Here is a 16995-nt window from a genome sequence, read left to right on the forward strand (position 1 = left end):
AACTGACCCAGTCTGTCGTGCTTCAGCCCTCCAGCCTAATGTGATTGGGCCTGTGGATAAATAGAATATTACTGCAGGTTATTTCAGTAGAACTGCCAAATTATTACAGTTTTAATGACTGCAAAGGTCAGTATGAAGCGTTTAATTATTAATTAGTATATATGTATAATGTAAGTCATGATGAGGGGTATGAAGGCAGATGTGATGAAGGCAGATGTGATGAAGGCAGATGTGATGAGGGCAGATGTGAAGCAGCAGAGAGCTGAAGCCCAACTCTTTATGTGGTTAAACTGTTCTTTAAACTGATTATTTCAGGTACTCAGACTGCTTTGTTCCGTCTTTGTTTTGGGTCCATTTGTTCTGAGAAGCTCTGTCCATTCAGCAGAGAGCTTCTGTCACATAAGCAATAAACACACAATCTCATGAGAAATTGTTCATGTGCAACTTTATCAGAAAGTTCACCTCAGAAACCGATAATAGAAACTGGAGGAACTGCATCCATCTGTCCATGAAAAAATATGGAATTAACTTCCATTTGAGCCTGTGAATGAACATCGAACCTCAAACACCATCAAGTAAACTGCTAAAAAAACAGAAAAGCGTCCAAACGTGAACTGAAAAGCCTGACCTACTTTCCATCTGAGCTGTGAAGGCTGCTGCAGGAAGTCGCCGCCTGTGATCCTGAGACAACGGCTGATAATTATGTAAGCGCGCCCACATCCTCCCACTGACACTCTGATGAAGGAAATCTAAGTGACTGCATCAAGAACCCACTTCCTCGCTGCTGAATGCGGACTGAACCCAACAACCTCCAGCACTGATACCGAATAAAGTATTCGGAGGTCGAGCCTCGACCCGAGGTCCTTGAATGCAGCTCATCATAAAGCCTTAAACTTGGTTAAAAGACAAAGCTTTTCCACAAGAGCTTTGCCAAAGTGTAAATCTCAGCAAGGAGCATCGCTGCTTTCTTAAACTACACTCACAAGAAGAAGAAGAAGAAGAAGAAGACACTATCAGACAAATCCACCACTATTCTGTGGATTTAGTCACCTGAAAATAACAGAATTTATCTCATTATCTGGAGAAATCAGACCCGATTTGCCTGGGACTGGAGAAATGAACCCGTTATCTCTGCTGACAGATGTGAAGTCTTGCCTTACATGTCGTCCTGTTTGCTGCAGTTATCAGAGCAGACGATATCGCCTTACAGCAAAGTGTTGTTCAGTTCTCACAGATTCAGTGAAACGTTGATGGCAGGTGTACCTGTTGCATGTTTTCATCCTAAATCAGCTGCTGCAGTCACCACTATGACGCCTCTGTGTGCTGACAGACACCAAAGCATTTTGTGATGTTGAAAATGACCGAAGGAAAAGCTTTAAAGATTCATTTCTTATTTCCTGGAAACAGAAATCTCTCCTGGCTTCAGCTGAACAACAGACTCCAGAAAGTCCTTTAAACTTAGAATTAAATACTCATGTTAAAAGCTTTGTATATATCCTGAAAATGCTTCATGGCTGTGTGTATCTGCTGAAAAGATGCCCCGCCCCCCCCCCCCCCGACCTGGCAGCTCTGGTTATTTCCATCAGGCTCCAGTTCAGCACAACTTATTCCATTTGTTACACTGAGTTGTTTGATATGAACTCCGACCTTCACCTGTTGGACGTCAGATTTGATGTGGATGGACAGGTCTTTCATTACTTATATTATTATAAGTGCTGCTCTGCTCAGACTCATGGGAGACGTGTCGTTTCCATAGCGATAGTGGCGCACCAGAGAAATTTATATGATACTTTTTTTTCAGCGATGCCATGTGTGGCGTGAGGACAAGTTGAAATGCGTGTGTCACTGTGTGAGACTTGAGAAGCCTGCTTTAGAGCAAAGACTAACTGGTCTGGAAGCTGACTGATCAATGGAAGTGGTTCAGGAGCTGAAGAGGATTGGGAGGAGAACAGAACTTCAGGAAAACTCGTCCCCATCTGAACTTGGACAGTCACCTGAACTTCCGAATTAAAACGCCTGATGAAACGTTTCCACCTGGTTCCAACATCCAACCCATCCGGTTCACTCAAGCTGAAGCCAAACTCATGACAGAAAACAAACATTGTACAATTACTACATTTTCCTGACTGCGTTCCCTTTGCAGGTTAAGTTTCGACGCGTCAGAGTGTCGACATCCTTCATATCAAACAGGAGATATTAGCGTAAGAGTACACCCTGATGTAAGAGGCTCCTAAATCTAGACTCCATGAACACGCCCTGATGTAAGAGGCTCTTAAAGCTAGACTCCATGAACACGCCCTGATGTAAGAGGCTCTTAAAGCTAGACTCCATGAACACGCTCTGATGTAAGAGGCTCTTAAAGCTAGACTCCATGAACACGCCCTGATGTAAGAGGCTCCTAAAACTAGACTCCATGAACACGCCCTGATGTAAGAGGCTCCTAAAGCTAGACTCCATGAACACGCCCTGATGTAAGAGGCTCCTAAAGCTAGACTCCATGAACACGCTCTGATGTAAGAGGCTCCTAAAGCTGGACTCCATGAACACGCCCTGATGTAAGAGGCTCCTAAAGCTAGACTCCATGAACACGCCCTGATGTAAGAGGCTCCTAAAGCTAGACTCCATGAACACGCCCTGATGTAAGAGGCTCTTAAAGCTAGACTCCATGAACACGCCCTGATGTAAGAGGCTCTTAAAGCTAGACTCTATGAACACGCCCTGATGTAAGAGGCTCTTAAAGCTAGACTCCATGAACACGCCCTGATGTAAGAGGCTCTTAAAGCTAGACTCCATGAACACGCCCTGATGTAAGAGGCTCTTAAAGCTAGACTCCATGAACACGCCCTGATGTAAGAGGCTCCTAAAGCTAGACTCCATGAACACGCCCTGATGTAAGAGGCTCCTAAAGCTAGACTCCATGAACACGCTCTGATGTAAGAGGCTCCTAAAGCTAGACTCCATGAACACGCCCTGATGTAAGAGGCTCCTAAAGCTAGACTCCATGAACACGCCCTGATGTAAGAGGCTCTTAAAGCTAGACTCCATGAACACGCCCTGATGTAAGAGGCTCCTAAAGCTAGACTCCATGAACACGCCCTGATGTAAGAGGCTCTTAAAGCTAGACTCCATGAACACGCCCTGATGTAAGAGGCTCTTAAAGCTAGACTCCATGAACACGCCCTGATGTAAGAGGCTCTTAAAGCTAGACTCCATGAACACGCCCTGATGTAAGAGGCTCCTAAAGCTAGACTCCATGAACACGCCCTGATGTAAGAGGCTCTTAAAGCTAGACTCCATGAACACGCCCTGATGTAAGAGGCTCTTAAAGCTAGACTCCATGAACACGCCCTGATGTAAGAGGCTCCTAAAGCTAGACTCCATGAACACGCCTTGATGTAAGAGGCTCTTAAAGCTAGACTCTATGAACACGCCCTGATGTAAGAGGCTCCTAAAGCTAGACTCCATGAACACGCTCTGATGTAAGAGGCTCCTAAAGCTAGACTCCATGAACACGCCCTGATGTAAGAGGCTCTTAAAGCTAGGCTCCATGAACACGCCCTGATGTAAGAGGCTCTTAAAGCTAGGCTCCATGAACACGCCCTGATGTAAGAGGCTCTTAAAGCTAGACTCCGTGAACACGCCCTGATGAAAGAGGCTCTTAAAGCTCGACCAGTTAAGAGCTGGCGCTGATCTAGAACCAGTTATCCTGACTGATAGTTGGTTCAACAGCTGCTGAAATGCAAAGAACTGGTTCTATCACAGTTAAAAAGAGGTAATGGATTCCCCCTCCTGCTCCACCATCTTCATAAAAGTAAGTTTGGACCTTTCTTTGACCTTGTGTTCTCTCCTGACTCATTTTCCATGTTCGGAGTAATCTGGAGTCTCCTCTTTGTGGAACTGTGAATAAACTGAAGGTGGAGCTTCGTCCGTCTCAAACAAGAGCAACACTTACAGCTGCAGCAGGTGTGTTTGAAATCATGTTTTTATTTCATCATGTACATCACAGCCCAGCTGGTCAAACAGAGAAACTATAGCCATATTTTACAGAGCGGCAGCTTCAGACTGTCGGTCCTCGTTACAAAGAGCAACTCACGATCTGCAGCTTGCTTCAGGACACAGAAGAGGAACAAACAGCAAAAAAAGTCCAGTCAGGCTGGAGTGAGCCTCTGATCAGAACATTTTGACGCCGCCTGGCGTGGGCGGTGCTGGATTTCTCCCCCTCTGCTGTTTGATGATGCTTTGTTTTGTCGGCTAATCTACTGCACAAACACGAGCGTTCAGCCACTCAAACACAAAGCTAAACACTGAACTGTGACGGAAAGCTACAGGAAGTTGTGTTCTACCTGTAAATCGCTCTAAAGCCTCATCATACTGCGACGCTGAAGGTTTCTACTGATTTCTATTGTTTGTTAGATGAAGGTTTCCACTGATACAGAGACAGAGGCAGGGTCAAAGTTAAAGGACCACACCAATGTTTTGGAAGTTTTGTCCATTGCTCACTTGATATGAAACAAGTTTTTGCACCTTTTTAGTTTGAATTTCCTTTTCCAAAGTGACATTTCTTTATGACACTTTATGACATGATTAAAGAAAATAGTTAAGTTAAAAAAACATTTTAAAAAATGTGCTATTATGATTAAAAAATTAATGTCTGAAAAAAAGAAATATTTTAGATGTGTTCTTTTTATAAAATACGTTTAATCTGAGATATAAATAATATTTTCTGAGCAGAAAATGAGATCTGGTGCCGTCACATGATAACAGGAGTCCAATGGGCCAAAGTGGGAAACATTCATGTGGTCCATCAGCTTCACAGAGGTCTTCTCCGGTGTGTTGACCTGCAGGAGCGCGGTTTTAACAACATGAACTCCAGCTCTGGCTGCAGGTCAACACACTGGAACGCTGTGTTGACTCTCCAGAAGACACGCAGTGACCAATGTGCTGCCTCACAGAAACAGACATGTTCCATGCAGGTTTCACACGAGACCGTTAGCCGGAGGTGAGGAGCTGAGGAGCTGGCAGGGAGGAGAGTGCTGGGGCTCAGAGATGGCGCTGGCGTCCAGCTGATGCCTCGCCGACGCTCCTCTAGAAGGTCAGCACTGAAACGGGGAGGACAGTCACTCACAGCAGCAGGTCGGCTTCAGTTTCATCCGGTGGGAGTCGCATGCAGGGCAGAGACAGAGAGGTGGAGGAGGAGGAGGAGGACATGCAGGCCTGCAGCTCAGATCACTTACAGTCGACCTCCAGGATGGCTCTGACCGTCCGGGTGAGCTCCTTCGCCTCCTGGGTGAGCGTCGCCGCTGTCCACGGACTCTTCTTATAGCGGGGAGGCATGCCGTGAGACGATGGGCCGACCTTAACGTCCCCAGAGCTGCAAACACAGAGACGGCGAGTCAGCAGAGACTCGACGGTAGAAACAAACACACCAGGACCTGGCAGTCAGAATAATCAGTTTTACTGGATGTGACTGAGAGGCCTTTCACTGCAAAGCAGCTTCTGACCACTGAAATCACAAATTAAACCCGAAAATAAGAACAAGAGAAACTAAAACTGACTGCCAGGATAATAAGGAGACACAAAGATGGACAAAATGTCCACAAAGAAACACAAAACTGGCAAAATCAACTACAAATTATGATTAAAACACAAAATTATCAGTCAAAAATCTCCAAGAAAGAGACAAAGATGCACAGAATCACCACCAAAAGACGACTTTAAGGAGAAGTGGACCAAGTTGGAGCCTGGCTCCTGGATGTGGGGAGAAGCATTGGATGGGAACTAGAGCTCCAGCGGGTGCCAACGGGAGTGTGTGCCCGAGGAGGAGTGCTTAAGTGTGGCTAAGTGTTCCAGGCCAGGGACCCTAGCCCCCAAAGTGAGGCAAGTAAATATGGCACACTTTTCACCAGTTAAAAGTGTCCCAAACTGAAGTCTGTAAGAATGGGCCACTTTTGAACAGTTTAAGGGTCCGAAAATGCAGAGTGTAAACGAAGGGTTCACTTTGGCACACTTCCGCTATTGGAAAAGTGTCCCAAATTGGACTCATTTTGGCGGATGGTCCAATTATAGACAGGATGGGAACTCGAGCTCCAGCGGATGCTGACCAGAGTGTGTGCTCGAGGTAAGGTGACCAGATGTCACCGATTTCTGGAGACAGTACTCATTTTATACGGTCTGAATACGGTCCAAAGCTGGTTTATTTAACAGTATATAAACGAGAAGCGTCCAGTTCAGCTTCTGACACCAGCAGTCTTGAGTTTTGAAATGTTCCTTCCTGAACTCCTGAATCAGTCACTAAATCATCTTCAGTGGACTCAGATGTGTTCTGCTGGTTCTGTTCACTCCACAGAGCCAATCATCTTTTCTGATTTGATCCATTCTGTCCGTCCCATTACTTCTGATGAAAGAAGAAACCAGCTTCATGACTTTAAGTCCCTGTGACTCTTCACAGGCCGCAGCGCTTCGTATTTCTGTTGAAATGTTTCCCCTCCAGCATGAGCAGTGATGCTCTGTTGACTCACGACTTTGATCAAAGTGATATTCAGAAGTCATTAAATGAGCCAGAACAGGCTTTTCATTTCAGACAAGAGGAACAAAGCTGCAGCCTCCTTCAATGGATGAACATTTCAGCCGACCCAGAAACAGATGGACAGGCGAGTTTATAATAAAAAGCAGGTCCAGGGGGTCCGTGGTTATGAAAGACAGGCGGAGGTGTTCTACTGACCCCGACTGAAATGAAAGGAAGTCGGTTGAAAGACGGGAGACTAAATAACATGTTTGATCGACCTGATTTACAGAATCCAGCTTACACAAGCTGATCTTATCAGGAGTGAGAAGACGAGGAAACACCGGTGAAAGGAAGACAGGAAGGGAAATAAAAGTATAAAGTAAGAGGAGCTGAAGGAGAAATGGAGGAGCTCAAAAAGAAAGAAAGGAGAAATTAAATGAAGGGAAGAAACGACAGGACTAAGGAAAAAGAAATTAGAAGAAAATAAGGGAGAGATGCAAATAGGTTTGTGCAAAAGGAAAGATAACAAGGAAGGAAGGAAGGAAGGAAGGAAGGAAGGAAGGAAGGAAGGAAGGAAGGAAGGAAGGAAGGAAGGAAGGAAGGAAGGAAGGAAGGAAGGAAGGAAGGAAGGAAGGAAGGAAGGAAGGAAGGAAGGAAGGAAGGAAGGAAGAAAAGGAGAAATATAAAGAAAGGAAACCATCTGCTCTTCTTCTGTGGTGTCTGATCAGGTAATTAGATGAAGAAGAGCACGCAGTGACCTCACACTCTCCCTGCAGGTCGAGACGTTTCGTAACGCTGCTGCTGCAGCCGCTCGCTGTCGGCGGCCAATAACAAGCCAGCTGCTATCCCACCTGGGCTGAAGTGGGCCGGACCACTCGGTGAGTGAAGCCAGGACTAATGAGCTCGCTGCAGGCGTCCTCATTACAGGACTGCGGCAAGGCGTCTCACACACACACCTCAGCGGTGAATCCATCACCTCAGAGGACACGGCAACGCTTTACATTCATGTGACTGCAGCCGTCACTGGAACCGAAGCTCCTCCTCCTCACGCCGAACTTCATCAAAACGCCGTGAAATGAACTGAACTTGTCCTCCGAGGCAGGGAAAGGTCCTCACAAGCAGGGTTGAACAAACACATTACATGTTACAGACCAGCTGAAGTAATCTGAGCTTTTTCACTAAATAATGAAAAAATCAGACTCTAAGGTCGGATCTACTGAGTCTGGAGCATGTGGTGAGGATCAGAAACAGGGTCTGCTTTATTTTCCCACATCACTGTGCTGTAAATTCAAAAAGAAAACACAAACTCGACCAGATGAAGGCCGCTGGTTGCTGTGGCAACCGCTTCGACGACTCACACTGAGCAGTCTGACTTGTTAGCAGAGCCTCTAATGAACAGCAGGCTGCCAATCATCTGGTTCCCACCCCTGAAACTCTGCCACCTTTGTGAGGACCCTGACTGATGTAACCCCCCCCACCCCCCCCCCCCCCCCCCCCCCCGTGACCCCAAACCCTGAAACTGAGCCTGAACTCTTGGAAGAATGAAACGTTAGAACCTCACATGATCACAGACAGAAACACACACTGGCTCTACCTAAAGCTCTTGGTGGGTCCTTGACTCTCCAGCAGGAACTCCTGAACGTTCTGCAGAAACAGACAGAAGACAAGAAGAAACACGACTGAAACGATCAGATTCTGCATCTGCTTCTGGAATCCAGTCTCACCACAACACTGCTGGATATTCAGATCAATTTGGTTCATCATATTTGTCTAAACAATAAAGACAAATAAAGTGTTCATGGAGTCTAGCTTTAGGAGCCTCTTACATCAGGGGCGTGTCCATGGAGTCTAGCTTTAAGAGGCTCTTACATCAGGGCGTGTTCATGGAGTCTAGCTTTAAGAGCCTCTTACATCAGGGCGTGTTCATGGAGTCTAGCTTTAAGAGCCTCTTACATCAGGGCGTGTTCATGGAGTCTAGCTTTAAGAGCCTCTTACATCAGAGCGTGTTCATGGAGTCTAGCTTTAAGAGCCTCTTACATCAGGGCGTGTTCATGGAGTCCAGCTTTAGGAGCCTCTTACATCAGGGCGTGTTCATGGAGTCTAGCTTTAAGAGCCTCTTACATCAGGGCGTGTTCATGGAGTCTAGCTTTAAGAGCCTCTTACATCAGGGCGTGTTCATGGAGTCCAGCTTTAGGAGCCTCTTACATCAGGGCGTGTTCATGGAGTCTAGCTTTAAGAGCCTCTTACATCAGGGCGTGTTCATGGAGTCTAGCTTTAAGAGCCTCTTACATCAGGGCGTGTTCATGGAGTCTAGCTTTAGGAGCCTCTTACATCAGGGCGTGTTCATGGAGTCTAGCTTTAAGAGCCTCTTACATCAGGGCGTGTTCATGGAGTCTAGCTTTAGGAGCCTCTTACATCAGGGCGTGTTCATGGAGTCTAGCTTTAAGAGCCTCTTACATCAGAGCGTGTTCATGGAGTCTAGCTTTAAGAGCCTCTTACATCAGGGCGTGTTAATGGAGTCCAGCTTTAGGAGCCTCTTACATCAGGGCGTGTTCATGGAGTCTAGCTTTAAGAGCCTCTTACATCAGAGCGTGTTCATGGAGTCTAGCTTTAAGAGCCTCTTACATCAGGGCGTGTTAATGGAGTCCAGCTTTAGGAGCCTCTTACATCAGGGCGTGTTCATGGAGTCTAGCTTTAAGAGCCTCTTACATCAGGGCGTGTTCATGGAGTCTAGCTTTAGGACTGGATAGTGTAGTGGTAAGATTACCACCTTTCATGTGGGTGATCTGGGTTCAAATCCCCTGCATGAAAGGTACTGTCTCCAGTTGGGGTCCTTAGGCAAGACCCCCTGACTCTATCTGCCTACCTGTAAGTCGCTTTGGATAAAAGCGTCTGCTAAATGCATAAAACATAAACAGGCAGCGAGCAGCTGTGAGGAAACATTTAGTTTCATGAAAAAGTGGAGATTCCTCATCTGGTTCCGGTTTACCTCCACAAAGCTCAGCAGCTTTTCCGTTGACATCTCAAAACCCTTTCTGGCCGTTTCACTCTTCCGTAGCTGACACTCCAGGACAGCGACTCTCTTCTTCAGCTCCTCCGCCTCCTCCTGTGGGAAAAACCATGAACATCACAGACCTCAGAGTCAGTCTCTGCCCACCTGATGGGAACTGATGACCCATAGGACTCGTCTTTATTCTAAAGCTGCTGGTTTTGTTCCTTCTCCCACTTTTTAGCTCTGATTCCAACAGAGAGAGTTTTCTGGTGGAAACCAGAATATTTACTAATCTTAACATCTTCACCGCTGAAGTAACGTTGAAAAGATCGTATCAGGATCCTTTAACGCTTCATGTTGTTGTTTTTAAGCAATGGAATCAGGCACAGAAATAATCAGTTTACATAGTTTATCTGAGTGAAGACGTCTGTCGTGTAAGCAGTGGGTTTTAAGATTTACCGAGCTTATAACCGGTCCTAAAAGGCAGCACACGCCGCCTTATTTATTGTTTATTACCGACTCTGAGCAGCCAGCAGTGCAGAAAACTGAAAAAAGGTAAGAAAATGCACCTTTTTTGTACTTTTATCTAACTTCAGACAGTCTGAACTCAACATGTTTCCTGTTCAGCTTCATTTAATCTGGTAACAAACATCATTTCTACACCTCAGACCTGCAGCATCCCATAAAGTCAGTGAACCTTTTCCCACTTTGTGTCCTTCTACCAACACTTAAAGCCGCTCTGACTCCGAGGAAACCAGGTGATGCAGAGTTCCAGCTGTTATTTTGTCCCATTCCTCCTTAAACAGGTCTTAAGGTGTGCAGCAGTGCGGGGGGGTGGTTGTTTCTCTGCTGGGGACAGGTCAGGACTGCAGGCAGCCAGTCCAGCACCCGTACCTCTTCTTCCTCAGCCAGGCCTCTGGAATGTGGCAGAATGTGGTTTTCCATGGTCTGCTTGAACAATGCTGGGACGTCCCAGGAAAAGATGTGGCCTTGAAGGCAGCATATGTTGCTGTAAAATCTCAGTGAGCTTTTCTGCATTAATGCTGCCGTCACAGAAGTGGAAATGAGCTTTGCCCCCTGATCCAACCCCATACCATCACAGAGCCTGGCTGCAGGGACTGGTTGCTGACAGCAGGCTGGATGCTGCTTTTGCTCTTTGCTCCATTTCTTCCAACAAAGATGTGAAATACTGATGGGTCTGACCACAGCACACGTTTCCACCGTGTGACGGTCCATCCCAGACGCCTCCGAGCCCAGAGAAGTGGACGAGGTTAACATCAGGCTTCTTTTCTGCACAGTAAAGCTTGTGAATGGAACTCTGTATTGTGGTGCTGGACAAAGGTTTCCACAGTAATCCCTTGTCCATGTGCTTCTATCAGCTGCTGATGAATGACGGTTCTTGATGCAGCGTCTGAGGGGTCAGAGGTCACGTGGTCCAGCTTTGGTACTGTTCCTGATATGAAGTGCTTACTCTTTATTTTACTGAGAAAGGCTTGCATGGCGTTCACCATGACGGGCTGCAGCTGAGACACGCCTCATGCAGCCAGTGTGGACGCTCTAATCTGTCAACATGGGAGTCCAAATGAAAATCACACAAAGCTTCCCTGTGTGAAGGCAGCATAAACTGCCCATGTCCTAACCTTTTTTTGCAATATTTTACAGGCCTACGATGTAAAAATTGATATATTTCAGCAAATCAAAGGAAGCTGATGAGGCAACTTGAGTTTATATTGTCTACAAAGAAATAAAAGTCACAATAAATATTGTAATCACAGCATTTTTGCATTCTTTTTATATCCCAGACTGTCCCAACTGCTTCTGATGTGGATTAAATTGATCTTAATCTTGTGAATAATGAAGCTAAAATCATGCTTTCATGTCCCTTCTCTCTGTGTTGGACATGTCAGCAGCCTCCAGCCTGGGTCCTGGTTTTAATGCATCATTGTGTGAAAACAACAAACACCAGACTGCGGCAGCTGTGGCTGGGAGTCACGCGGGTCACCTTCTTGGCCGGCGCCGGCTGTTCCACTCTCTGAGTCTTCAGCTCTGCGATCTCAGCCTCCAGCAGGTGGATCACCTCCTCGTAGTCCATCTCCATCCCTCTTGCCTGCTTCTGGGCCTCCTCGGCCAGCTGGATCCGAGTCCTCAGAGCTCGACTCTCCTCGGCTCCCACCTTCACGTCCTGCAGACAGGTCAAAGGAGATGAAAAAGAAGCATTCAGGAGAACAGATTCATCAGCAAAGTGCGAGCAGCCCACAGTGATGCGTTCAGGGCCCGCTCAGCTCATAAATCTGCACGGCTTTTGTTGGATTTAGAATGATGCTCTGGGACGTTTCCCTGAATCAGCAGGCTGTGCAATCGGGCCTCAGCAGGCCTGTCGCAGCCCAGCGTTCCCCTGACTCTGATAAGGTTAGCAGCGTTTTGAAGGCAGCGTCTCCCAGGAAACCAAAGCAGGATGATGTGCTTGTTCTCTGCAGGGCGGCAGGAGGTAACAGGAACCTGTTAACCTGTTTCCAGCCTTTACAGGGAGATAATCGCCTAAGATTACTCATTTGAACTTCTATTGTTGTTGTTGTGAAACCAAATTCTCAGTTTGGGAAAACATCCTTTTCACATCATTCAGAGATGCTACAACAGACCAGAACATTGACCCCGTTGTGTTGTTGCTGTTATGAGCAGAAAGTCCATTTAATCCCGGAGAACATGCCACAGGAAGCATGCTCAGTGGCTGAAACCGCAGAGGACGCCTGTGATCTTAAATCTATAAACTTAAAGTAGAAATTAATCCACATGCATGAACATAAAAGACTTTGAATGTGGAATTCGTTTTTTTTCGGGGTTTTAAACACTTCAGTGATTTTCTCCTCCTCTGTCACCTTATCAGGAGTTTGAGTTCAGCCTGAGATCCGAGCTGCTGGGGGCATCAGGCCCGGGGAGGCCAGCGCCTGATGGATGAGTCGCTGCTCCTGAGGCTCAGCCCAAAAAAGCCACAACATGCCGCCGCCTTGGGGAAGAAACGTCGAGTGTCACAAGTCAGCCACAAACTGACTCTTGGGATGTGGCGGCATTTCATCGCGATGCCTCTTAGTCAGGGATGTCAAACTCCGGTCCTGGAGGGCCGCTGTCCTGCAGGTTTCAGATGTTTCCCTGCTTCAACGCAGCTGAATCAGATCAATGCCTCATTAGCAGGCTGCTGCAGAACTTAACAATCTTTCGAAGTGATCCATTTAATCTGAATCAGGTGTGTTGAAGCAGGGAAACATCTAAAACCTGCAGGACAGCGGCCCTCCAGGACCGGACTTTGACATATGTGCTCTTTGTCATCTTCCTTTGGAGCTTTCTGGGCACGTCCAGTCGGCCAAAGGCCAGAGGCAGAACCGGAACTTTCTGGGGGGGCTTATATATCCCTTTTAGCCTGGGAACACCTTGAAATCCCCAAGCAGGAGCTGGAGCGTGTCGCTGGGGAGAGGGATGTTGGGGTGCCCCAGCAACCTGAACTCATAAGCAGAAGATAAGGGATGATTTTCTCACAGATCCTCCCATCTTTCCTCCTCAAAGTCTGTTGTAGACGCTGCTTGCAGCCGTCACCTGTTTGTAGTAACATCTCTTTTCGTTTTTTACCTTTTCTGTATCAGAAAAACCGGAGCATTGTGCAGCTCAGGCTTCAGTTTCCTGCTGTTGGAAACATGCATGAAGCACACAGCAGTGAGTTTAGCAGCTTGGACCTTCCTCCTGCAGCGCTGTCATATGTGCAGAACGCTCAGAGGACATATGGAGTTAAATAGGTTGGTCTTAGACAGGAAAATCACACACGCACCAACAAACAGGAAGAGGGGTTTCCATCTGCTACTTTTACGCTCTCAGCAGGGCTGCATGCACTCCTAAAACACTTCTAAAAATCCCTCTTCCAATAAAAAGCCTGCGTGTTGCCGTCCATCTGTCTGTGGGACGCTGGGGTCCGGTTCAGGGTGGAATCAGCTTAATGCTCCTGGGGATGCATGAGTGAAGGTCCTCTGAAGGATAGCAGATAAAGCATCGCGTAAATGTGAGGACAGAAACAAGAAAAGGAGATTTTAAATCAGATGGGGACGTTATCGTGTGGTTTCATCGAGCTCTTCGACCCACAAGCTGAGGAAAAGCTCCACAGATTGGGTCCATATTGAGAAATCCGGTTCTGTTTCTGCCTGTGGAAGCAGAGTTTGATTGCATTCAGAGGACACAGTTTACTATAATTCATGCTGAGGGTTCTCTTCTCAAATGTGTCATTCAGTGTTATTACAGTTCAGTGCGTTGAAGTCTGCTGACCATCAGAGGAGAGGCTTCGCCGCAGGGAGCGCATCACGGCTCAGAACTGGGACACAGTTGGTGTTAAAATTAGATTGTTACAGATGGTTTTCAGTGCTGAGCATCCACTCAGTGTGGAGATGGAGAGTGAGTGGACATGTGTGTTGGGTAACTAATGGATCCCAGCATGAGATGTCTTCCCTCCAGCTGTGGCCTCGGAGGCCTGAGGGGCCCTGAGAGGTGCCCCCATCTTGAAGCCTGACCTCCAGCTGTAAGGAGGGAGCATGCGAACCCTTCCTGCCCCCACCCGCCCACCCTCAGAGTGCACAAGCTGGGCAGCCTGGCAGCGAGAGGCAGGACAAAAGAGCAGCGGCTGGTCCTGAGTCAGCCCAGACGAGAGGTTTTTCTGCTGCACAGAGAAACGATGCTCACATGCGCTCTGACGGACGCTTCTCTGTTAGCGTGTTATGTAATAATAATCAGAGGAATAAGAACAGTAACAATGCAGCACCTGGAACATTCCTACACCATTTCACTTGGTAGACAAAGCTGTGGGACACAGCACTTATCTCACATCAGCTGAAAATATCTGTTTTAATTCAGACTCCTGGCTTAAAAACGGTACTTCTGCATTCATTATTCATGCTCGTGGATTTGGAACGGTGCACGAGTTCAGAAATGTTGCTCAGACGATGCTTGGAACCAGTCAGTGGTCTGCAAAGCCTTTGCTTCACCTTTATTTACCGGTTTACCTGAAAAAACTAGTCCCAGAGACTAATCCCTGCAGCCTGAGCCACAGATGCACGAGCTGACTTCAAAGGAAGAATATTCATCTTAATTTCAGTTTGACTTGTGTTGTTCGCTGTCAAACTGGAGCATCAACAGCTGCAGAACTCAAAGTTCTTGATGAATGTGATCCAACACGACATTTAACAGCTCTTAGTTTCAATATGTGGTCTTAATTACAGTTTTATCTTCTTTCTTCAGACGTCCAACTGTTAGCAGCGGGTTTAGTCTGCTGCGCCACAAGCTTTTAGCTCACTTTTTCTTTCATCAACACACGTCCAAGTGAAGCATCTCATATTGGAGGATCAGACACTGACAGCATCAGCCACAAATGGGGAGATGCAGTGGATCCATTTTCAGAGTCAGCTGACAGAGTCCTGCTGAGTGGGGCCGAATCCTGAGAAATGGTAGCTTACAAGACTGAAAAATTAACTTTCTACTTTACATCTCATACGTCTGAATTTGTTCGATCTGTCTGACTCTCTGAGTCTTTCGGATAAATTCATCCATATATTCAGATTCTTTGACTGAAAGCGACCTTAGAGCAGCACTGAACCAGACCAGAGAGAACCAGCACTGTTCTCAGCACAGAACTGTAATTTTACCACAAAACATAAAAGAGGAAAGCAGCAATAATCAGATTCCTCCACCTTGGCTCCAACCCTGGTGGAGGATGAATCAATGAATCAATGAAGCTGATCAATGAGCTTCTGAACAGAATCGGCTGAAATAACTTCATCTTCTGTTGTAATAAAAGCTTTGCATTCAAACTGCATCTGTTCACGTCTCTTTAAACCATCCAAGTCTAATTCATCCAAGTAAAACTTTAACGTCTCGCCGCTGAATTACAGCCGAGTTTTCTCTGAAGAAGACAAACAGAAACCTAACATGTGTGAGTCTGCAGGGAGCAGCGCTGCCACGAGTTTCTGCTCTCAGAGTCCAAAATACAGATGGGAACCGTCCCGGCTGAGGCTACAGTGTCTGTTACTATGTCCAAAAGCAGATATTGATCAGCTTATGCAACGATACAGAAGCTGATCGGCGGTGCGGGGGGAGAGGAAAGAGGCCGAGGCTGAATCACTGCAAACAAAGGCGAGGAGGAGCTATTTTTGAGCCTGAAAAAGGCGATCAGAGGCCTCACACTCCTCCCACTGCAGGTGTGTGGCTCCGACTCGAGCTCAGTCATACCTGCAGTTTCTAAAGTCTGCGTTCCTTTCTCTGAGTGTTTTCTATTATCACAAGCTCCAAATTGGTGTAAAATGATTAGCCCTTCAGCGGAGCTGGTCAGGGTTAGTGTGAAGGTTTGGGGAATCTATGATGATGAATCATCACAAAGACAAACCTGCTGATCGCACACAGACAGGTAAAAAAAAGAGGCTACAAACAGCTAAACTTATCAGCAAAGAGCAGCGTGAACCACACCTTTCTTCTTCTTCCCTTTTTATTCAGTGTTTTCACCTCGTCGCCTGCGCCTGAAGCCGGATATGAAGCAGGTAACCATGGAAACCATAACGCGACGGCATGTTTTCACTGACCAGCAACACATTTTCCATCATTTTGAAACAAAAGTGGCTCATTCTGTGGTTTTAATTGAAGCAACAGAAGGATGAAGCAGTGAAGTTGTCCATCGCAGCGATGCAGGACCGAACTGACACACATCTGACATCAGACGGCTGCTGTTGCAAAGACTTCAGTCCGTTCAGCATTTTAAAGATAAATCCAGGTTTATTTCTGTGCACAATGTGAATCTAAAAGCTTTTCCTCTGGCTCCAGCCTGACTCGTCTCCCTGTTAAACTGCTCCAGACTCCGTGGATCAGGCACCTTATGAGACTCCTGCAGAACTTGGCCCTCTCAGGTTGGATCTGAAGAGTTCTGTTTCCTCTTCCTTTAAGCAGGACTTTGTTCAGGGTGACACAGGATTAAAATGACTGGGTGACAGAAACGAGACAAACTGGTCTCCGTGGGGATACCGGCGCTGTGGTGATGTCACAGTTTGGTTCAGTTTATGGGACACCATGTGGTGCAGCAGGTGGGACTCACCTGCTTGGCTTTGCTGAGCTCCTCCTCCATCTCATGGTGAACTCTCTGAGACTCGACCAGCTGCTCCTGAAGAGGCGAGAGTGCAGACCAAAGTCAGCAGGAAGCAGACAGGAAGTGCACACAGTCATTTTAAACATGAACTGCTGTTTGTTATCTTGCTTCTTTCTGAATGTGGAGACAGATTCAGGCAGGTTTCCATAAAAAAATGAACCATTTGATGACAAATCTGCTGCTAATTAATTTCATTTCTATATAATGTGCTTAATGATGTTTTACCAAAGTAAAACTGAAGCATCTGAAGGATAAAAATACGACTTAAAGTCTCCAGATTAAACTTAACTTAACTTAAACTTGACTAAACTTAATCTGTTACTTCAGTTAAAGTAC

At 46.5% G+C, this 16995-nt stretch overlaps 1 protein-coding gene across 1 annotated transcript in view; it reads right to left on the reverse strand.

Annotated features, from left to right (window-relative positions):
- Positions 1-3986: 3986 nt before the first annotated feature.
- The window catches only part of stxbp4 (syntaxin binding protein 4), a 48951-nt gene continuing 35942 nt past the window's right edge, over positions 3987-16995 (reverse strand). The window contains exons 16-21 of the mRNA XM_072373935.1: positions 16609-16674; positions 11500-11679; positions 9495-9611; positions 8100-8149; positions 5235-5371; positions 3987-5099 (exon numbers count right to left, since the gene is read on the reverse strand). Of these exons, the coding sequence (XP_072230036.1) occupies positions 5086-5099; positions 5235-5371; positions 8100-8149; positions 9495-9611; positions 11500-11679; positions 16609-16674 (564 nt within the window). The 3' untranslated portion in view covers positions 3987-5085. The remainder of the gene's footprint in view (positions 5100-5234; positions 5372-8099; positions 8150-9494; positions 9612-11499; positions 11680-16608; positions 16675-16995) is intronic.

The sequence above is a fragment of the Leuresthes tenuis genome, unplaced genomic scaffold (genome assembly GCF_036924035.1).
Source record: "Leuresthes tenuis unplaced genomic scaffold, fLeuTen1.0.hap1 SCAF_20, whole genome shotgun sequence".
Lineage (NCBI taxonomy): Eukaryota > Metazoa > Chordata > Actinopteri > Atheriniformes > Atherinopsidae > Leuresthes > Leuresthes tenuis.